The 24,506-nt window shown below is 46.1% G+C and overlaps 1 protein-coding gene across 1 annotated transcript in view; it reads left to right on the top strand.

Annotated features, from left to right (window-relative positions):
- Nucleotides 1–24,506, top strand: part of LOC138637639 (zinc finger protein 594-like) — a gene marked incomplete at its 5' end in the record, with an annotated part of 74,403 nt that overhangs the window by 34,265 nt on the left and 15,632 nt on the right. The window contains 6 exons of the mRNA XM_069726478.1: nucleotides 8,554–8,664; nucleotides 8,772–8,939; nucleotides 9,023–9,146; nucleotides 9,262–9,359; nucleotides 11,510–11,567; nucleotides 19,417–20,182. Coding sequence (XP_069582579.1) covers nucleotides 8,554–8,664; nucleotides 8,772–8,939; nucleotides 9,023–9,146; nucleotides 9,262–9,359; nucleotides 11,510–11,567; nucleotides 19,417–20,182 — 1,325 coding nt within the window. The remainder of the gene's footprint in view (nucleotides 1–8,553; nucleotides 8,665–8,771; nucleotides 8,940–9,022; nucleotides 9,147–9,261; nucleotides 9,360–11,509; nucleotides 11,568–19,416; nucleotides 20,183–24,506) is intronic.

A 24,506-nucleotide genomic window follows, 5' to 3' on the forward strand; every position in this document is an offset into this window, starting at 1 on the left:
ATATTGCCCAGCCACGTAGTATATTGCCCAGCCACGTAGTATATTGCCCAGACACGTAGTATATTGCCCAGTCACGTAGTATATTGCCCAGTCACGTAGTATATTGCCCAGTCACGTAGTATATTGCCCAGTCACGTAGTATATTGCCCAGTCACGTAGTATATTGCCCAGCCACGTAGTATATTGCCCAGCCACGTAGTATATTGCCCAGCCACGTAGTATATTGCCCAGCCACGTAGTATATTGCCCAGCCACGTAGTATATTGCCCAGCCACGTAGTATATTGCCCAGCCACGTAGTATATTGCCCAGCCACGTAGTATATTGCCCAGCCACGTAGTATATTGCCCAGCCACGTAGTATATTGCCCAGCCACGTAGTATATTGCCCAGCCACGTAGTATATTGCCCAGCCACGTAGTATATTGCCCAGCCACGTAGTATATTGCCCAGCCACGTAGTATATTGCCCAGCAGAGCCACGTAGTATATTGCCCAGCAGAGCCACGTAGTATATTGCCCAGCCACGTAGTATATTGCCCAGTCACGTAGTATATTGCCCAGTCACGTAGTATATTGCCCAGTCACGTAGTATATTGCCCAGTCACGTAGTATATTGCCCAGCCACGTAGTATATTGCCCAGCCACGTAGTATATTGCCCAGCCACGTAGTATATTGCCCAGCCACGTAGTATATTGCCCAGCCACGTAGTATACTGCCCAGCCACGTAGTATACTGCCCAGCCACGTAGTATACTGCCCAGCCACGTAGTATACTGCCCAGCCACGTAGTATACTGCCCAGCCACGTAGTATATTGCCCAGTCACGTAGTATATTGCCCAGCAGAGCCACATAGTATATTGCCCAGCCACGTAGTATATTGCCCAGCCACGTAGTATATTGCCCAGCCACGTAGTATATTGCCCAGCCACGTAGTATATTGCCCAGCAGAGCCACGTAGTATATTGCCCAGCAGAGCCACGTAGTATATTGCCCAGCAGAGCCACGTAGTATATTGCCCAGCCACGTAGTATATTGCCCAGTCACGTAGTATATTGCCCAGTCACGTAGTATATTGCCCAGCCACGTAGTATATTGCCCAGCAGAGCCACGTAGTATATTGCCCAGTCATGTAGTATATTGCCCAGCCACGTAGTATATTGCCCAGCCACGTAGTATATTGCCCAGCCACGTAGTATATTGCCCAGTCACGTAGTATATTGCCCAGCCACGTAGTATATTGCCCAGTCACGTAGTATATTGCCCAGCAGAGCCACGTAGTATATTGCCCAGCCACGTAGTATATTGCCCAGCCACGTAGTATATTGCCCAGCCACGTAGTATATTGCCCAGCCACGTAGTATATTGCGCAGCCACGTAGTATATTGCCCAGCCACGTAGTATATTGCCCAGCCACGTAGTATATTGCCCAGCCACGTAGTATATTGCCCAGCCACGTAGTATATTGCCCAGTCACGTAGTATATTGCCCAGTCACGTAGTATATTGCCCAGTCACGTAGTATATTGCCCAGTCACGTAGTATATTGCCCAGTCACGTAGTATATTGCCCAGCCACGTAGTATATTGCCCAGCCACGTAGTATATTGCCCAGCCACGTAGTATATTGCCCAGCCACGTAGTATATTGCCCAGCCACGTAGTATATTGCCCAGCCACGTAGTATATTGCCCAGCCACGTAGTATATTGCCCAGCCACGTAGTATATTGCCCAGCCACGTAGTATATTGCCCAGCCACGTAGTATATTGCCCAGCCACGTAGTATATTGCCCAGCCACGTAGTATATTGCCCAGCCACGTAGTATATTGCCCAGCCACGTAGTATATTGCCCAGCCACGTAGTATATTGCCCAGCCACGTAGTATATTGCCCAGCCACGTAGTATATTGCCCAGTCACGTAGTATATTGCCCAGCCACGTAGTATATTGCCCAGCCACGTAGTATATTGCCCAGCCACGTAGTATATTGCCCAGCCACGTAGTATATTGCCCAGCCACGTAGTATATTGCCCAGCAGAGCCACGTAGTATATTGCCCAGCCACGTAGTATATTGCCCAGTCACGTAGTATATTGCCCAGTCACGTAGTATATTGCCCAGTCACGTAGTATATTGCCCAGTCACGTAGTATATTGCCCAGCCACGTAGTATATTGCCCAGCCACGTAGTATATTGCCCAGCCACGTAGTATATTGCCCAGCCACGTAGTATATTGCCCAGCCACGTAGTATATTGCCCAGCCACGTAGTATACTGCCCAGCCACGTAGTATACTGCCCAGCCACGTAGTATACTGCCCAGCCACGTAGTATACTGCCCAGCCACGTAGTATACTGCCCAGCCACGTAGTATATTGCCCAGTCACGTAGTATATTGCCCAGCAGAGCCACATAGTATATTGCCCAGCCACGTAGTATATTGCCCAGCCACGTAGTATATTGCCCAGCCACGTAGTATATTGCCCAGCCACGTAGTATATTGCCCAGCAGAGCCACGTAGTATATTGCCCAGCAGAGCCACGTAGTATATTGCCCAGCCACGTAGTATATTGCCCAGTCACGTAGTATATTGCCCAGTCACGTAGTATATTGCCCAGTCACGTAGTATATTGCCCAGCCACGTAGTATATTGCCCAGTCACGTAGTATATTGCCCAGCAGAGCCACGTAGTATATTGCCCAGTCATGTAGTATATTGCCCAGCCACGTAGTATATTGCCCAGCCACGTAGTATATTGCCCAGCCACGTAGTATATTGCCCAGCCACGTAGTATATTGCCCAGTCACGTAGTATATTGCCCAGCCACGTAGTATATTGCCCAGTCACGTAGTATATTGCCCAGCAGAGCCACGTAGTATATTGCCCAGCCACGTAGTATATTGCCCAGCCACGTAGTATATTGCCCAGCCACGTAGTATATTGCCCAGTCACGTAGTATATTGCCCAGCCACGTAGTATATTGCGCAGCCACGTAGTATATTGCCCAGCCACGTAGTATATTGCCCAGCCACGTAGTATATTGCCCAGTCACGTAGTATATTGCCCAGACACGTAGTATATTGCCCAGTCACGTAGTATATTGCCCAGTCACGTAGTATATTGCCCAGTCACGTAGTATATTGCCCAGCCACGTAGTATATTGCCCAGCCACGTAGTATATTGCCCAGCCACGTAGTATATTGCCCAGCCACGTAGTATATTGCCCAGCCACGTAGTATATTGCCCAGCCACGTAGTATATTGCCCAGCCACGTAGTATATTGCCCAGCCACGTAGTATATTGCCCAGCCACGTAGTATATTGCCCAGCCACGTAGTATATTGCCCAGCCACGTAGTATATTGCCCAGCCACGTAGTATATTGCCCAGTCACGTAGTATATTGCCCAGCCACGTAGTATATTGCCCAGCCACGTAGTATATTGCCCAGCCACGTAGTATATTGCCCAGCCACGTAGTATATTGCCCAGCCACGTAGTATATTGCCCAGCCACGTAGTATATTGCCCAGCAGAGCCACGTAGTATATTGCCCAGCAGAGCCACGTAGTATATTGCCCAGCCACGTAGTATATTGCCCAGTCACGTAGTATATTGCCCAGTCACGTAGTATATTGCCCAGTCACGTAGTATATTGCCCAGCCACGTAGTATATTGCCCAGTCACGTAGTATATTGCCCAGCAGAGCCACGTAGTATATTGCCCAGTCATGTAGTATATTGCCCAGCCACGTAGTATATTGCCCAGCCACGTAGTATATTGCCCAGCCACGTAGTATATTGCCCAGCCACGTAGTATATTGCCCAGTCACGTAGTATATTGCCCAGCCACGTAGTATATTGCCCAGTCACGTAGTATATTGCCCAGCAGAGCCACGTAGTATATTGCCCAGTCATGTAGTATATTGCCCAGCAGAGCCACGTAGTATATTGCCCAGCCACGTAGTATATTGCCCAGCCACGTAGTATATTGCCCAGCCACGTAGTATATTGCCCAGTTACGTAGTATATTGCCCAGCCACGTAGTATATTGCCCAGTCACGTAGTATATTGCCCAGCAGAGCCACGTAGTATATTGCCCAGTCATGTAGTATATTGCCCAGCCACGTAGTATATTGCCCAGCCACGTAGTATATTGCCCAGCCACGTAGTATATTGCCCAGTCACGTAGTATATTGCCCAGCAGAACCACGTAGTATATTGCCCAGTCACGTAGTATATTGGCCAGACACGTAGTATATTGTTCAGCCACGTAGTATATTGCCCAGTCACGTAGTATATTGCCCAGTCACGTAGTATATTGCCCACTCACGTAGTATATTGCCCAGCCACGTAGTATATTGCCCAGCCACGTAGTATATTGCCCAGTCACGTAGTATATTGCCCAGTCACGTAGTATATTGCCCAGACACGTAGTATATTGTTCAGCTACGTAGTATATTGCCCAGCCACGTAGTATATTGCCCAGTCACGTAGTATATTGCCCAGTCACGTAGTATATTGCCCAGCCACGTAGTATATTGTCCAGCCACGTAGTATATTGTCCAGTCACGTAGTATATTGCCCAGCCACGTAGTATATTGCCCAGCCACGTAGTATATTGCCCAGTCACGTAGTATATTGCCCAGCCACGTAGTATATTGCCCAGCCACGTAGTATATTGCCCAGCCACGTAGTATATTGCCCAGCCACGTAGTATATTGCCCAGCCACGTAGTATATTGCCCAGCCACGTAGTATATTGCCCAGTCACGTAGTATATTGCCCAGCCACGTAGTATATTGCCCAGTCACGTAGTATATTGCCCAGCAGAGCCACGTAGTATATTGCCCAGCCACGTAGTATATTGCCCAGTCATGTAGTATATTGCCCAGCAGAGCCACATAGTATATTGCCCAGCCACGTAGTATATTGCCCAGCCACGTAGTATATTGCCCAGCCACGTAGTATATTGCCCAGCCACGTAGTATATTGCCCAGCCACGTAGTATATTGCCCAGCCACGTAGTATATTGCCCAGCCACGTAGTATATTGCCCAGCCACGTAGTATATTGCCCAGCCACGTAGTATATTGCCCAGCCACGTAGTATATTGCCCAGCAGAACCACGTAGTATATTGCCCAGTCATGTAGTATATTGCCCAGCAGAGCCACGTAGTATATTGCCCAGTCATGTAGTATATTGCCCAGCCACGTAGCATATTGCCCGGTCACGTAGTATATTGCCCAGCCACGTAGTATATTGCCCGGGCACGTAGTATATTGCCCAGCCACGTAGTATATTGCCCAGCCACGTAGTATATTGCCCAGTCACATAGTATATTGCACAGCGACGGAGTATACAGCACAGAGCCACGTAGTATAGAGACTTAAAAAAAAACAAAAACATATACTCACCTTCCGAAGGCCCGTTGAAGTCCTGCTATACTCACCATCCGCCGCCTTTCTCGCTCCTCGCCACGTTCCTGGGATCGCTCCATTGCAAGCGGTAGCTTCCGGTCCCAGGGCTGGTGTGAGCAGGACCTGTGATGACGTCGCAGGTCACATGACCGTGACGTCACGGCAGGTCCTTGTCGCACACCAGCCCTGAGACCGGAAGCTACCGCTTGCAATGGAGCGATCCCAGGAACGTGGCGAGAAGCGAGAAAGGCGGGGGAGGGTGAGTATAGCAGGTGTTTGTTTTTTTTAGTATTATTTTTAACATGACCTATTTTTACTATTGATGCTGCATAGGCAGCATCAATAGTAAATAGTTTGGGACACACAGGGTTAATAGCAGCGGTAATGGAGTGCGTTACACCGCGGGCCTTTACCGCTGCCATTAACCCTGTGTGAGTGGAGGGGATTCTGGAGCGGGCGCCGGGCAGTGAGTGTAGGGGAGGGACTAATCGGACTGTGCCCGTCGCCGATTGGTCGCGGCAGCCATGACAGGCAGCTGCCGAGACCAATCAGCGAATGAATAACCGTGACAGAAGGACAGACAGACGGAAGTGACCCTTAGACAATTATGTATATAGATTATTATTCCTCTAGCAGACCGAAGACACTCGGTGAGCACATAACACCTTATCCCAGCACCTTCACTAGTTACTGACCTTCAAAATCAGAAAATGTCCAGCAGTGCCATCAGCTCAGAACCGACAGTAACCCGTGGAATCAGCTCCCCCCATTTAGTGTCCGGAAAAGTCTGATCAGCAGTCGTCTTCATGGAAACAAGACCAAGAGACAACTGTGCAGGAAACGTGGAACAGGGGTGTGGAAAATGGCGACAACAGTCAATGAATTTGTGAAATATTTAGCTGTAATGTGACCGAAGGGCTGGAGATTGGGACAATGAAGAACAATGAAGAAGCGTCGTGTTATATATAATGTCCCAGTATAATGCACACAAACATATCTATATATATATCTGGTGACTGCCCGTCGCCTCCATCATCAGTATCTGGTGACTGCCCGTCGCCTCCATCATCAGTATCTGGTGACTGACCGTCGCCTCCATCATCAGTATCTGGTGACTGACCGTCGCCTCCATCATCAGTATCTGGTGACTGACCGTCGCCTCCATCATCAGTATCTGGTGACTGCCCGTCTCCTCCATCATCTGTATCTGGTGACTGCCCGTCTCCTCCATCATCAGTATCTGGTGACTGACCGTCGCCTCCATCATCAGTATCTGGTGACCGTCCATCACCTCCATCATCAGTATCTGGTGACTGACCGTCGCCTCCATCATCAGTATCTGGTGACTGCCCGTCGCCTCCATCATCAGTATCTGGTGACTGGCCGTCGCCTCCATCATCTGTATCTGGTGACTGACCGTCGCCTCCATCATCAGTATCTGGTGACTGCCCGTCGCCTCCATCATCAGTATCTGGTGACTGACCGTCGCCTCCATCATCAGTATCTGGTGACTGCCCATTGCCTCCATCATCAGTATCCGGTGACCACCCGTCTCCTCCATCATCAGTATCTGGTGACTGACCGTCGCCTCCATCAGTGTCTGGTGACTGCCCGTCACCTCCATCATCAGTATCTGGTGACTGATCGTCGCCTCCATCATCAGTGTCTGGTGACTGCCCGTCTCCTCCATCATCTGTATCTGGTGACTGACCGTCGCTTCCATCAGTGTCTGGTGACTGCCCGTCGCCTCCATCATCAGTATCTGGTGACTGATCGTCGCCTCCATCATCAGTGTCTGGTGACTGCCCGTCGACTCCATCATCAGTGTCTGGTGACTGCCCGTCGCCTCCATCATCAGTATCTGGTGACCGCCCGTCGCCTCCATCATCAGTATCTGGTGACCGCCCGTCACCTCCATCATCAGTATCTGGTGACTGATCGTCGCCTCCATCATCAGTGTCTGGTGACTGCCCGTCTCCTCCATCATCAGTATCTGGTGACCGCCCGTCGCCTCCATCATCAGTATCTGGTGACCGCCCATCTCCTCCATCATCAGTATGTAGTGACAGCCTGTCGCCTCCATCATCAATATCTGGTGACTGACCGTCACCTCCATCATCAGTATCTGGTGACCGCCCGTCCCCTCCATCATCTGTATCTGGTGACTGACCGTCGCCTCCATCAGTGTCTGGTGACTGCCCGTCGCCTCCATCATCAGTATCTGGTGACCGCCTGTCGCCTCCATCATCAGTATCTGGTGACCGCCTGTCGCCTCCATCATCAGTATCTGGTGACTGCCCGTCCCCTCCATCATCAGTATCTGGTGACCGCCCTTCACCTCCATCATCAGTATCTGGTGACCGCCCGTCACCTCCATCATCAGTATCTAGTGACCGCCCGTCGCCTCCATCATCAATATCTGGTGACCACCCGTCTCCCCCATCATCAGTATCTGGTGACCACCCGTCTCCTCCATCATCAGTATCTGGTGACCGCCCATCACCTCCATCATCAGTATCTGGTGACCGCCCGTCACCTCCATCATCAGTATCTAGTGACCGCCCGTCGCCTCCATCATCAATATCTGGTGACCACCCGTCACCTCCATCATCAGTATCTGGTGACCGCCCGTCACCTCCATCATCAGTATCTAGTGACCGCCCGTCACCTCCATCATCAATATCTGGTGACCACCCGTCGCCTCCATCATCAGTATCTGGTGACCGCCCGTCACCTCCATAATCAGCATCTGGTGACTGACCATCGCCTCCATCATCAATATCTAGTGACCGCCCGTCGCCTCCATCATCAATATCTGGTGACCGCCCGTCACCTCCATCATCAATATCTGGTGACTGACCGTCGCCTCCATCATCAGTGTCTGGTGACCGCCCATCACCTAATCAGCATCTGGGCCAGGAATTATGTTTAGGACCCTACAAACTACAGAAGCCCTGAATGAGGAGAGGTAGAAGTCTGACTTTGTGTCTGTTCTGGGATCTGATATTAAGTAGGAGGCGCGATTATAAAGTTCTGTATAATGGCCACACAGTTTCATAACTGACAACTAAAAGATTATTTCAGGTGAGATTTTTCACCAATTTCTCCTTTTTCCCTCAGTTTCCTTATGTACAGGACCCTGATTAGATGATGGTCCTTTCCATCAGTGACCCCCCGAGGATGGAGCAGGACACAGACCACATGGCGGCTCGGATATTAGACCTCACCCTGGAGATAATCTACTGGATCACTGGAGAGGTGAGATCTTCACATCACTCTGATCTCTAGGAGTAAAGCAGGGAAATGACGGGAAAGGTGAAGGATTCTTGTCCTCTGTGTAGTGATCGGCGTCTCCCCATACACAGGATCACACAGTAGTGAAGACGTCGTCTGGGGAGTGTGTGACCCCCCGTGTGTCAGGAGGGTGGAGCAGGACCCCGAGTGACATCACCGAGCCTCCACCTCATACACTGATACATGAGCAGAAGATCCTAGAACTGACCAATAGGATCACTGAGCTGCTGAGCGGAGAGGTGAGCGCTGCCGGGAATGCTGGGACATTATAGAATAACGCTGGGGGAGGGGTCTGCTAATGGCGGGTCATTGTGTGTGTCAGGTTCCTATAAGGTGTCAGGACGTCACCGTCTATTTCTCCATGGAGGAGTGGGAGTATATAGAAGAACACAAGGATCTGTACAAGGACGCCATGATGGAGGATCACCGGACCATCACATCTCCGGGTAAGAGGAGACCTTCCTGGGTTGTAGAGAACAGGTCTGAGAGTCGTCTAGATTCCCCATCATCTGCTCATCACATATAGACAATGTATTCAGTCACTGCGGTTATTTCCTATAGATGGATCCAGTCCGAGAAATCCCCCGGAGAGAAGTCCCAGTCCTCTATATTCCCAGGATCGGCCAGAGAAGGAGGAAGATGTCCCCCGGGATCATCAGGTAGATGAGAGGAGATTTCTACAATTCCTCTACAGAGTAAAGGGGTTGTCCAGACATATAATATTGATATCAGATTTTTAGCTCTGGCCGTGGCTGGATGTAAGGATTGAATGGAGTCAGGACATCACAGCTGTGCTCAGTATGTAGCGGCCGCTGCGGAGAACTGCAGATCAGCTCCTGTTATCTTACATATAAATATTCAATCTGATTGAGATCCGGGGAATTTCGAAGCTAAAGCCTCATCTCACAGTTCACAACTACAGAGAAGGAGAATTAGCCGATAATCTGCGCTGCTGGTATCACATCTGATAGATCCAAGTCCAGACAGAAAGTATTGGCGGTTCTTCTTCATTCAGTCGACGCATTTCGAAGTCCTAGAGAATGAACAATCGGATCCACAAAACCTAGACAGATATTTCTTACAATCACATCCATGTTTCTCCTGTTCTCTTTTTTCTTTTTATTTTCTTCCCCTTGGAATCAACATGAGAGAATATAAATTAAAAATGGTAATAGTTTGTTTATGTTTTTCTATATGTCAATTCTATTCTACCAAACTTGTAAAACCTTTTATTCTTTTTTTTCTGATGAACCGTGATGATCTTTCATCACTATAAATGTAGCCGCACTGTGTTGTAAACTCTGGTTTTCTTGTCCTGATGAAGAAGTCTGTGGTACTTCGAAAACGCGTCGGAGGAATAATGAAAAACCACAAATACTTTCTGTCTGGACTTGGATCTATCAGATGTGATACCGCAGCGCAGATTATCCTCCTCATCTGTGATTTCCCGGTCTGAGGACCCGTTGGACCTGCAGCAGCTGGATTTAGAAGTCATGGAAATATTGTGTATACGTAACTAAATCAGATTAGTATAACCGTATTTAACATTTTTATCTCCCTCGGATAAAACCCTGTTGCGCTGTTTTTCTTTTCCTAGTTTTTTATTTTTCTACTACACACCAGTTCACAACCAGGCACATTTTCGGGGTTTTTTTTCGCACATGTACTTTTAAGAACTCTGAAGTTCTACTAGTTCGGTCATTCCTATAATTTATTCATTTTTTTCGCCATGTGCATGTCCCATTTTTTTGTCATTTATTTATAATTTTAACCACTATAAAGGGCAATTAAATTACATTTCTAAATGTGTTCCGTTTCCATAGCAATTATTTTTATGTAAGATACATGTGAGATTGTGGAGCTGGAAACAACAATTAGGACTCAGCAGCTCCTGCTACTTTCCAACGCCCGGTTGTCACATGATTCCTGGCTCCAGAGGAGAAGGTGTTGTCAGCCCTTCTTTTACTGTATACACAGTGCTCAATCAGGACAGCCAAGATGGCGATATACCATTTCTATCTTCTCTGTTGGGGTCCAGCCGCCCCTCACAGCCGGCTTCCTCTTCTTCCACAATCTTGTACAGCTGTTGACTCTGCAGTGACATTGTAGAATGTCACTGCAGAGTAACGTGGAGCATCCGGATGGTTAAAGCCATAGGACGGTCTAGAAAAAGTTAGATCACATTATTTTGCTGTAATAGGGCTACTAGCATAGAACTTTCACTGTGATGAAAGGGACACTTGGTCTTGGCACATGTCACATATTGTACATATCTGTGCCGAGAGCTAAGGTTTCCCAGCAGAACATGATCCAGAGCATCGCTCTACCTTTGCCACCTTGTCTCCTTCCGATAGATCACCTTGGTACCATCTGTTACCCAGGTAAGTGACGCACACACACCTTGCCATTCATATGATAATGGAAACACGATGTATGAGCCCGGGCTAGGATGTCTAGAGAAGAGACTTCTTGAGGGAGGACATGATGAGCGCTGAAGGAGGGAAGAGTCAATCTTCAGCAGTGATGAAATGCTGCTTTACTGTAAAAGTGGTGACTATGCTGAAAAACTGGTGTCACTGAACACAGCGTCCACTTCACAGTAGATCAAGATCATTTCATACAGAGAATTATCAGGACCATTTCCGTCAATGTGTAAATGATGAGGTTGATTGGTAATTGTGCTTGATCATCAATTGAGGAGATCCTTCTCCTTTACTTGTCATTTCTTTTTTTCTCATTCACCCGGATTTAAGATAATCCAGGATTCCTTTTTCCCTTTTCTCTCATATTCACTGTGGGATTCTTGCAGGAAAACTCCAGTGGAACAACGTGTGGACTCGAAACCTTCACATCTGTGTCAGTGATCGGTAAGAGCCGTCCATACGTCTTGTTTTACTGTAAATTTCTGTATTAATGAGATCACTTCCTCATCGTGAATATTTCATTTATTGCCATCATATCACATCATATTCCATGGCACTTCTACAGTGTGATACAATATGGACAGATACAGCACCAGCCAAAAGTTTGTACACCCCTGTGCATGCGGTGGTTTTGCTTGTTCTTATTGGAATGTGCACATTTTAGATTCAGACTGAAGGCAGCAAAACCACAAAGTAATGCGGAAACAAGAGTGAAGGAACACGTATGAAACAAATCAGAATGTGTTACACCTTAGATTCCTCATTGCACCCCCCTTTTGCTCTGATGACAGCTTTACACCCCTTAGGCGTTTTTTCAGCAGTTTCATCAGGTCAACATCTGGAATGGCTTGGACAGTGTGGAAGGAGCTCCCAGACAGGCTGAGCGCTTGTTGGCTGCTTTGCCTTCTCATCCCAAACCATCTCAGTTGGGCTAAGGTCAGGCGATTGTAGAGGCCATGTCAGCTGAGGCAGCCTCCAACTTTCTCCTTCTTTGTCACATGCTCCTTACGTAGCCTTGAGGTTTGTTGGAAGCATTGTCCTGTTGCAGTGTACATGATGATCCCAATATATTACTGCAAAGTGAATTTACAAGTGAGGCCATGGCAGGTATGCAGGCTACTCCACTGCCATTCAGCGCTACAGTTTGCTGCCACTTCCTTCCATTATTTAAGCTTACTACTAGCCGTCTCCTATTCCGGTTATAGGTTTTCTATGCTGTCCTCTCTGTTCCAGTTTAAGCTGTGGAGTTCGTTACTTTTTATTTCTCCCTGATTTTCTCCCTTCCTGTGTTTCCTTTCCTTAGTAGTGAAACTACTGTCTTGCTGCCCTACTCACTAGCTAGGGCTAGCTCAGGACCAGCCAGGGCTTAGACACATGATGGAGCCCAGGGGGAAGGACCCGTCTAGGGACGATAGAGAGAGAAGGGTGCAGTCTCAGGTTAGTGTTTAGGGGTCTCCCTTCTCCCCATCGTCAGGGCACCCTTTACCTTCTTTCCTTCCTTTGTGCCGCACCTACTTTGCGTCAAGTCTCCGAAGAACCACTGACTGCCATAGCAATCCTATGGTTGACCACCTAGTAACACTTAATGGATAATAACTTTTGGTAAGGACGTAATGTTAGCACCTTAGTGACGTTTATTTGGGAAACACCATTTGGTCATTTTCACAAATCCAGGAAGATCATCATTTATGACTGCATTATGCCCTTCATAGTCAACTCTACAATATTCATAGTCCAATCTCACATCCCCCAATAATAATGGTACTCAATTCTCAAGGTCTCAGATTTTGACTCATTGGACCCCAGTACAGATTTCCACTGGTTTAATGTCCAGTTCTTGTGTCTTTCTTTCCAACATAGTAAAATGGAGAATGTTAAACAGGACATGGATAGAACGTCATTTACATTCACTATGGCAGATAGCCGCTGGTTTATTCACCTGAACCGTAATTGTTTTTATAATGGATTTTAAGATGTAAAACTAAATGGATTCACGCACAATGGCTAAATGATATAATAGGTCACTGAAAGGATCATGAATAATACATGCAAGAGAATAGAAAAAACGTACCAGATATAAAAAGTAAAACTGCAATAAACATGTCTCATGTATATATGTAGGAATAAATATATATATATATATATAGCAGTGAACATGTCTCATACCCAGGAGCCCAGGTGGATAAGAGCTGACTTTCCATCCTGCCGTTTCCTTGGACTCCTCTCTGTCTAACTCTTTTATATCCTCCTTGTCCTTCTGATGTTTCTAAGCAGGAAGAAGGGTCCATAGAGACATTTCTAAAATTATGACAAGTGCCTTGATCGTGCGCTTGTTCTGAAGTGACAATTTAGCAATGTTCTGGTACCTGCTTTCCCTGAAAGGCTAAATCAAGACTGAAACTAAGAATATTAAACTGGTAAAATCAGATTGTACCTATAAGTTGGCCCTTTTCAATGTAGAAGTGACAGGATCCCTAGAAGGTGAAAAGTAGAAAATTAGGTGTTTTATTAATTTAACTTTTTGTCTTAAAGCCCCACTCCACCGTTTTGTTTTGTTTTTTTAATACACGGCTGGAGTGGAGCTTTAAATGTAATTCCCCTGCCCCCTGTCTCATACTCACCTGCCGCCATCTTCATAGTTTTCCATCCAATCGAAAAGTGACCTTCCGGCAGCTCCCGTGTGTCATGGAGTAAGCCGGAGGTCACTTTCCAATACAAGTCTATGAAAGCCTCGTTCCGGCTCTCATTTACTTGCATTGAGTTCTTGTGACGTAACTTGTGATTTCTGGCCGGTCAGACGGTACGGGCACAAGATGGAGCCGCGGGACTGGAGTGCCGTCAGTAAAAGGTGAAGGCGAGTGTAAGAGCGGGGGCAGGGGTACGTACTGCACAATACCCCCATATGGCTGCCCCAAGGATGGTTTCGCACCATCAAAACAGCCAAGAATCGGGCTGGAATTATTGCAGAGGCCTAAGGACGGAGGGGGACTGGCACTTCCGAACCCTTGGATCTATTTTTTGGCAGCGCAGGGTCAGCAGATGAGAGGCTGGAGGGAGGTGAATGGCATGGATTCGGCTCAGAGGATTTTGGTTCCGTTTTTGGGAAGGGATCCGTTAGTTCAGGGCTTGGAGGCAGGTCGTTTTAGGAAGTTTGGAACGGCCTATCCCACAAAAGGCGTGGGAGGCGATTAAAAAGGCTCCTGACAAATCTTTCTCCTGTATGGTATAACAAAATATTACCGGAATTTATTAAAATGAGGGAATTCAAAAATTGGAAGTTACTGGGTATTCACTATATGGCCCAAATACAAGATGCACAAGGACTGACACCCTTTGAGACACTACAAGAGATCTACGGGTTACCGGAGGTCTGTAGGTTTCCATATAGACAGCTGAGGCATGCCTACATAACAGAGGAAAACAGTCAATATGGAGAGTCATAAAGATATTCTGGTGGACTATGTTTGCGCGAAGGGGGGAACAAAAGGGGTGCTTTCATATATTTACAAAGATTTGTTATATACCTTTCTAAACAGGTACCGGATCACAGCAAAAGAGAAATGGGAGGAAGAGTTGGGGAGGATAGAGGAGGATACATGGGAAGATATTGTGGAATATATCCCCCCGTTATCATTGTGACCCGGGGAGACTCTCGCAGATCTACGCGCTCCATAGAGTATATAGAACTCCATATAGGCGGTATAGAGCCGGGTTGGGACAGAACTCTTGAGTGTCCAAGGTGTCAGTCCGAGGGTGCAATGTCCGAGGTGTCAGTCCGAGGGTGCAATGTCTGAGGTGTCAGTCCGAGGGGGCAATGTCCGAGGTGTCAGTCCGAGGGGGCAATGTCCGAGGTGTCAGTCCGAGGGTGCAATGTCCGAGGTGTCAGTCTGAGGGGGCAATGTCCGAGGTGTCAGTCCGAGGGGGCAATATCCGAGGTGTCAGTCCGAGGGTGCAATGTCCGAGGTGTCAGTCCGAGGGGGCAATGTCCGAGGTGTCAGTCCGAGGGGGCAATGTCCGAGGTGTCAGTCCGAGGGTGCAATGTCCGAGGTGTCAGTCCGAGGGGGCAATGTCTGAGGTGTCAGTCCGAGGGGGCAATATCCGAGGTGTCAGTCCGAGGGGGCAATGTCCGAGGTGTCTGTCTGAGGGGGCAATGTCCGAGGTGTCAGTCCGAGGGGGCAATGTCCGAGGTGTCAGTCCGAGGGGGCAATGTCCGAGGTGTCTGTCTGAGGGGGCAATGTCCGAGGTGTCAGTCCGAGGGTGCAATGTCCGAGGTGTCAGTCCGAGGGGGCAATGTCCGAGGTGTCTGTCTGAGGGGGCAATGTCCGAGGTGTCAGTCCGAGGGGGCAATGTCCGAGGTGTCAGTCCGAGGGGGCAATGTCCGAGGTGTCAGTCCGAGGGGGCAATGTCCGAGGTGTCAGTCCGAGGGGGCAATGTCCGAGGCTGAACTCATATTGGTTAGATGTGGGGGAAGCAATTGAGAATATATGGTTGTAAAATTGAAAGGGCCCCTGTGATCTGCATTTTGGGCTATGTGGAGGAGATCCGGGTGCGTAATTGTCATAAACTGGCAATAACCAGATTATTTGTTGCACGGAAATTGATCGCCAGATACTGGATAAGTGAAGAACCGCCGACGCTGCGAGAATTTTACAGACAGTCTGATCTTATTGTTAATATGGAAAAGAGTATTTATGAAAAAAGACAAGGGGGGGAAACCTTTGAAACACTGTGGAAAGCGTAGAATGCTATTCTAATGTACCGTATATACTCGAGTATAAGCCGACCCGAGTATAAGCCGACCCCCCTAATTTTGCCACAAAAAACTGGGAAAACTTATTGACTCGAGTATAAGACTAGGGTGGGAAATGCAGCAGCTACCGATAAATATCAAAAATAAAAATAGATACTCCATTCCGTTCATTATTGCCCCATAAGATGCTCCATATAAAGCTGTGCCATATATAATGCTCTGCACCGTTCATTATGGCCCCGTAGATGCTCCTTATAAAGCTGTGCCATATATAATGATCTGCACCGTTCATTATGGCCCCATAGATGCTCCATATAAAGCTGTGCCATATATAATGCTCTGCACCGTTCATTATGGCCCCATAGATGCTCCATATAAAGCTGTGCCATATATAATGCTCTGCACCGTTCATTATGGCCCCATAGATGCTCCATATAAAGCTGTGACATATATAATGCTCTGCACCGTTCATTATGGCCCCATAGATGCTCCATATAAAGCTGTGCCATATATATTGCTCTGCACCGTTCATTATGGCCCCGTAGATGCTCCTTATAAAGCTGTGACATATATAATGCTCTGCACCGTTCATTATGGCCCCATAGATGCTCCATATAAAGCTGTGCCATATATATTGCTCTGCACCGTTCATTATGGCCCCGTAGATGCTCCTTATAAAGCTGTGCCATATATAATGCTCTGCACCGTTCATTATGGCCCCATAGATACTCCATATAAAGCTGTGCCATATATAATGCTCTGCACCGTTCATTATGGCCCCATAGATACTCCATATAAAGCTGTGCCATATATATTGCTCTGCACCGTTCATTATGGCCCCATAGATGCTCCATATAAAGCTGTGCCATATATATTGCTCTGCACCGTTCATTATGGCCCCATAGATGCTCCATATAAAGCTGTGCCATATATAATGCTCTGCACCGTTCATTATGGCCCCGTAGATGCTCCTTATAAAGCTGTGCCATATATAATGCTCTGCACCGTTCATTATGGCCCCGTAGATGCTCCTTATAAAGCTGTGCCATATATAATGCTCTGCACCATTCATTACTGCCCCATAGATGCTCCATATAAAGCTGTGCCCCATATATAATGCTCTGCACCGTTCATTATGGCCCCGTAGATGCTCCTTATAAAGCTGTGCCATATATAATGCTCTGCACCATTCATTACTGCCCCATAGATGCTCCATATAAAGCTGTGCCCCATATATAATGCTCTGCACCGTTCATTATGGCCCCATAGATACTCCATATAAAGCTGTGCCATATATATTGCTCTGCACCGTTCATTATGGCCCCATAGATGCTCCATATAAAGCAGTGCCATATATAATGCTCTGCACCGTTCATTATGGCCCCGTAGATGCTCCTTATAAAGCTGTGCCATATATAATGCTCTGCACCATTCATTACTGCCCCATAGATGCTCCATATAAAGCTGTGCCCCATATATAATGCTCTGCACCGTTCATTATGGCCCCGTAGATGCTCCTTATAAAGCTGTGCCATATATAATGCTCTGCACCGTTCATTATGGCCCCATAGATGCTCCATATAAAGCAGTGCCATATATAATGCTCTGCACCGTTCATTATGGCCCTGTAGATGCTCCTTATAAAGCTGTGCCATATACAATGCTCTGCACCATTCATTACGGCCCCTTAGATGCTCCATATAAAGCTGTGCCCCATATATAATGCTCTGCATTGTTCATTATGGCCCCGTAGATGCTCCTTATAAAGCTGTGCCATATATAATGCTCTGCACCGTTCATTGTGGCCCCGTAGATGCCCCATATAAAGCTGTGCCATATATAATGCTCTGCACCGTTCATTATGGCCCCATAGACGCTCCATATAAATCTGTGCTGCCCGCAGCTCCTCAGCGTCCCGTCTCGGCGTCTCTCCGCACTGACTGTTCAGGCAGACGGCGCCGCGCACACTATACGTCATCGCGCCCTCTGACCTGAACAGTCAGAGCAAGAGGACGGGAAGACGGAGTGGCGCCCGGCGGGTGGAACGTGGACAGGTAAATATGTAATACTCACCTGCTGCAGCGTCCCTGGCTCCTTCTCCCGGACAGATGGTCTCCGGGTGCCCCAGCCTCTTCCTCTGTCAGCGGTGCGGTCACCGTTACCGATCATTAGAGGAATGAATATGCGGCTCCACCCCTATGGGAGTGGAGTCCATATTCATAACTTTAATGAGCGGTCCCAAGTGACCGCTGAACAGGGGAAGAGCTGCGGCACCGAAGACCATGGTGCAGCGCCAGGAGCCCCGGAAGCTGGTAAGTATGCGACAGACCTCTCTCCCCCTCACCCTGCCGCCGACCATGACTCGAGTATAAGCCGAGAGGGGCACTTTCAGCCCAAAAATTTACTCGAGTATAGTACTCGAGTATTTACGGTATATTACTGTCCTGTTGTTGATCATATATTTATAATAGGGGGAGGGAGAGGAATGGAGGGGTAAGGGAGTAATTTGAAATATGTAAACATGTCTGTTTTGACAAAATTGCACTTTGTCTGTTAATTTGAATTTTGTCAATAAAAATTTATCTAATTTAAAAAAAAAGAATGGGAGCAGGGAGTTTACCATTTAAATCGCCATTTCAGCACTTAAAAAACAAACCGCTAGTGTGGTGCTTTATTAATTTTTAAATTTTTTTTTGTTGCTTACAACAGACATCAACAATGAGAGATGAAGTTTGTCTCATCATACGTTTATTTTGGGGTTAATGGGCTGACTTTTTTTTAGGCAGTTTTACATCTTGAATTTCTATTTTTTAGGACCTCTGGACTGTGGTCCAATTTGTATTTATTTTGCTCACTTATATAGCGCCATCATATTCTGCAGCACTTTACAGATATCATCACTGTCCCCATTGGAGCTCACAATCTACATTCCCTATGAGTCTTTGGCTTGTGGGAGGAAACCAGAGAACCTGGAGGAAACCCAAAAATAACACGTGGAGAACATGCAAACTCCTTGCATATTTTGTTCTTGATGGGACTTGAACCCCAAAATTCATGACACAGTTAGTGGGGACGTCACCAATCCACCAACAGCTGCAACCTTTGATTGGCTGCAGTGGTCAGGTGACTTGAGCAGTGCGTCATCAGATTTATACATCTATATAGGAAAGGATTCTTTGCAGTTAGAGTAGTCAAACAATGGAATCCCCTACCACAATACTACATGTTCAAACTATCACGCTGCCTATATTATTGGTTTTATGGAATTGTTTGGGCCATTATTGTCTGTTGTCCTTTGTGCATATTATATATTTTGTGGTCTGGATAGAAACATCTGCCACTATCTCTACAACCAATAAGTTTAGACTTTCTGGAGACAACAAAACTTATAAACAGTATGTCTTCTATGGATTATCTCCACTTTTATACATAGATTTCTAATATTGTATTTAGTTTTCTTGCCATTATGCTATTGCCTTAATAAAGATTTTTGGTTAATAAAAAAATAAAATTGCAAAAATAAGTTTTGTTTCTTTTTTCCAGGTGAAGTCAAGTCGAAAGTCTTCAATGGACATCACTATTTGTCACCCTATTATGAAGTAGAAAGTAACAATATCAGACAAACTATGTCAGCCAAAGCACCCATAGTCCTTCAGAGCACAGATTTAGTTACAGATACTTCTTGTCCCAGATCAATGTCTTTGCATGAGAGAATTCACAAAAACGAAAAGTCATTTTCATGTTCAGAATGTGGGAAATATTTTAGTCGGAAATCTGGTCTTGTGGAACATATGAGATTTCACACCGGTGATAAGCCGTTTTCATGTCCAGAATGTGGGAAATGTTTCCCTCGGAAACCAAATCTTAAAAGACATCTAAGAAGTCACACAGGGGAGAAGCCATATTTATGTTCAGAATGTGGGAAATGTTTTATCGAAAAATCGGGTCTTGTTGACCATCAAAGAACTCACACAGGGGAGAGACCATTTTTATATCTTGAATGTGGGAAATGTTTTAGTCAGAGACCACATCTTGTGGGACATCTAAGAATGCACAGAGGGGAGAAACCATTTTCATGTTCAGAATGTGGGAAATGCTTTGTCCAAAAATCAAGTTTTGTTATACATCAGAGAACCCACACAGGGGAGAAGTCATATTCATGTGCAGAATGTGGTAAATGTTTTGGCCAGAGATCAGGTTTTGTATATCATTTGACTACTCACACAGGGGAGAAGCCATATTCATGTACAGAATGTGCAAAATGTTTTAGCGACAAATCGACTCTTATTAAACATCATAGGACTCACAAATAGGACAAGACATTTTAGTGTTCTGATTGGAGAAAATGTCTCAGGTGTGGAACTTTGTGATGTTCATCTCCTTGATATAAATAAACAAGAAGAGTCTTCAACTTCACTAAGTTAGAGACGGTCTTTTGTATCAGTGTTGTGACATCTGTGAGTGACAGTTTCTGTCGCCTATATTTCTACTTCAGTCATTGGGAGGCACCGCTTTTTGTTGTGGGTGACTGACAGTCATGTTAAATTTCTGGGACTGTTGGTGCTGCTAAGTCAGGGAGCCATGCTGTTAATTCTTATTTTGTTTCGGTTACTTCCTTCTGAGACCTTGGCAGGACTGCTTGTTAATTAAACCCTTGGGCTGCCTCTGACTTCCACTGACAGTCAATAAGTTCTGCTTATCTGATCTAAAGACTTACCGTGGACCTTGCTTCTCTTGGATCTCCTGACTTATCCCGTTTTCGGACTTGCTTGTATTTTCACCACCCGTGACCTCTTGGTATCAATCCAGTGTGATGACCTTTCTTCCCAACAGCTTGCTCCACCAGTCAGCAGCTGACTCTGTGGCCCCAGGCCATGGGCACCTGTGTAAGTCTAGATCCCTGTATATGGGCTAAAGTCATGTGATAAGGCTTCTTAAAGGGTTGATATTGACTTTAAGGATTTCTACATCCAATAGGTGGCTGTAGAATACTCATCTTCTCTGAAGAGGCTATTTGCATATTTAATTCCAAGAGGAGCATTGCATGGGCTATTAGTCTCTATATGCCAGCTTAGCACTCTATACAGGGAAGAATGATTCCTCTTTACAACTGATGTCAGAGGCCTCTCATCCAGCCAAATCAGATCTCCAGCTTTGCAATGATGAGGGGCAAGCACCCCAAAACACATATCTGCAAAATGAAAATCCTGGTTTAGTTTCTCATCCTAAGTAATTTTGCAAGGGTCAATAATGAGTCGATATTGACTTTTAAAATTGCTATCCCTAACAGGTGCAGCTAAAATTCAAATTCTCTTTCTTTCTGAAGAGGCTATTTGCAACTAATAACTAATATTGGCATGTGTATTTACTGTCAAACTAGTTGAATTAAACTGACGTTAATTTTAGTTGAGCACCAGGATCAATATACCAGGGGATATCGGATCAAAGAAAAGAGGGCAAGACAAAGGGATAGTCTGAACAGGTTCCAAGGATCAGGCAGCAGAAGATCAGAACAACAGAATCAGGCAAACACCAGGAAGCACAAACTACGTCTGTCAGGCAGGGATCAGAGGCAGGCAGCTCAGTTAAATTGCTTGGGCAATCTCCAGAACACCTGAAATAAGTCCCGTACCTCCAAGTCACAGATTGGACAGATTGCTGTCAATCAAAACATTGACAACTCAACATGACCCAGTTTCCATACGACAGTACAGCAATCACTCACTGAGAGGAGGAATCGTGAAAACGAGGAGCTGACATACTGTCAAAAGTTCAAAACTTTTCATAGGTAAATCGGCTTCTACACTTCTCAGCTTGTGAGCAGATGATATAATAGCTGCTATTGGAGTATGCTCAAAAGCTGTCAGAATGTAGAGGAAACACACAAGCTCAACCATTTTACCTAATGTCAGTCCTGCAGAGCTCAAAACATCATCATTATCATCATTGCTGCACGTGAAACAGTTTTAAAGAAAAATAGGCAACATTTTAAAAAGATGGAAGTGTTGCCCACGTTTCCCCTCAAACTAGAGGACACCCTAGTCTGTCCCTGTTCTCGTACCTTGATATGCGGGGTCTCGTACCTTGCTATGCTTCTATCTTAACCCCTATCTGTTCCATGGCCCACCCAGTGAAGTGTGAGACCAAACTGTATTGGAAAACACCAACCAGACGGGTAAACAAACAGGTATAAAAGAAAACTACAATAATGTAAATACACTCACAAAACAACAGTGGGAAACAGGAGGAATGGAAGCCACAAACCAAATTGGAGAGGATAAGAATAAACTTTCAAACCAACTCCATGTAGAAATCTCCTAAAAAACTCTCCAAACGCTTACTCCAAACACTGAACTTCTCCAACTCCAAATCAAGAAATGCAGAAACTATCACTGGCACTATAAGTGCCATGAAATAAATAGTGCTATATAAATAAATAATAATAAGTGCCAGTGACGAGCATATATATCAGATAGGAGTGGCCAACTCAGAACAGCTAAGAAAATTCAGGATGGAGAGCTACAGGAGATCAACTGCACTGATAAATCTTTGTATTGACAGAGCAGAGAAAACTTGTACTATTCAATAGGATGGTGAAGCAGTTCTAATCAGTGCAGGAGTTTGTATAACCAGACACTGCAATCTTGTAGCCCCTATCAATCACGGTATCCCTGTGAAGGCATCTGGGGGCAGGAACACGAGCAATTTGGGGACAAAAGCAAGTAAGCCTGGAAGAGGTAAAGAGACCGTGTGTGGGGATGTTCCATGTTGTAAAGGAAACATTCATGAAGTTATGTACCGGCTATCTATTGTACAAAGTCCTCAAGTAAGTCCTGGCCAGTTGAAGTCACCAACATGATGGAACCTGTAAGATCGTAGTGTCCCTGTAGACAAAGTCCACACATCCAGCCAGGACCTCATCTTCATGTATCGATCTGTGGCGCTGAAGATGAGTACCTCGCCTACTGCTACCGTCACACAACACGTTACAGTGGTACTAAGTAATAATGTAAGAAAAAATATTCAAAAATACTTGTAATAACGTAAATGGGGACATCTGTAAGGCCAGTTGCTGCAGCCACGTAGCGACAGAAGTGAAGAGGAATCCTGAGGGGATGAACTGTGCTGTTGTACTGAAGAAGCCACATAGTATGCCACCACATGTATGGCCGGCCCTACCAAGACTATGTGTCTACATTTATTGCTCCTGCTCCCCTCACTGTTCGTTTACTGTCTGTGCGCTTCTCACATGGTCACTCATCAGCCGAAAAGAAGTGTGGGGACAGGAAAACCATCCTCTTGGTATCCTGCTGTGCCCTGGCCGGGCGACCTGCTGCAGATTCAACCTGTGCCTGACTGACGCAGGAGGCTGTAAGAGAAGGACCCGAAAGACGTGTGAGTAAGGTCGGCGTCACACTAGCGAGTTTTACGGAGAGGCGCAGAAAATACGCATTGCACACGGACAAATGATTTTTTATTGGGCAGCTCCTATCTGCCGTATTTTACGCATCCGTATTATACGGTCTTGTACAGCCGTAGAAAATCGCAGCATGCTGCATTTGTCACCGTATTGCACAAAAAATCCGCCAATGAAAGTCAATGGGGGCGAGAAAAATACGGATTACACACGGACCAGCAGTGTGACTTGCGAGAAATACGCAGCGGTGTTCTATAGAAACAGTGCGGTGTACAGTAAAATCACACTGACAGAATAGAATAGATAGAATAAATGTCTACACATAGTATAGGGATATAAATATATGTCAGTGAGACGTATATATATTTATATTTCATGCAGCGCTAGATAGCAGAAAAGCCAGTAATTCAATTACCGGCTTTTGCTATCTCCTCAAACCCGACAGGATATGAGACATGGTTTATATACAGTAAACCATTTAATATCCTTTATTTTTTTACATATTCCTCATTAGTAATGTTACAAGTGTTTGTGTGTAAAATTTGGGGGATCTAGCTGTTAAAGGGTTAAATCACTGAAAAAATTGGCGTGGGCTCCCGCAATACCCTATATGTGGGGGTAAACCACTGTTTGGGCGCATGGCAGAGCTCGGAAGGGAAGGAGCGCCATTTGACTTTTCAATGCAAAATTGACGAATTGAGATGGGACGCCATGTTGCGTTTAGAGAGCCACTGATGTGCCTAATAATAATATTTATTTTTATATAGCGCTAACATATTCCGCAGCGCTTTACAGTTTTGCACACATTATCATCACTGTCCCCGATGGGGCTCACAATCTAGAATCCCTATCAGTATGTCTTTGGAATGTGGGAGGAAGCCGGAGTGCCCGGAGGAAACCCACGCAAACACGGAGAGAACATACAAACTCTTTGCAGATGTTGTCCTGGGTGGGATTAGAACCCAGGACCCCAGCGCTGCAGGGCTGCAGTGCTAACCACTGTGCCACCGTGCCGCCCAGCCTAAACATTGAAACCCCCCACAAGTGACACCATTTTGGAAAGTAGACCCCCTAAGGAACTCATCTAGGTTTGTTGTGAGAGCGTTGAACCCCCAAGTGTTTCGTTACAGTTTATAACGCAGAGCCGTGGAAATAAAAAAATCTTTTTTTTCCCACAAAAATTATTTTTTTAGCCCCCAGTTTTGTATTTTCCCAA

This window comes from Ranitomeya imitator, chromosome 5 (assembly GCF_032444005.1).
Source record: "Ranitomeya imitator isolate aRanImi1 chromosome 5, aRanImi1.pri, whole genome shotgun sequence".
NCBI classification, from domain to species: domain Eukaryota; kingdom Metazoa; phylum Chordata; class Amphibia; order Anura; family Dendrobatidae; genus Ranitomeya; species Ranitomeya imitator.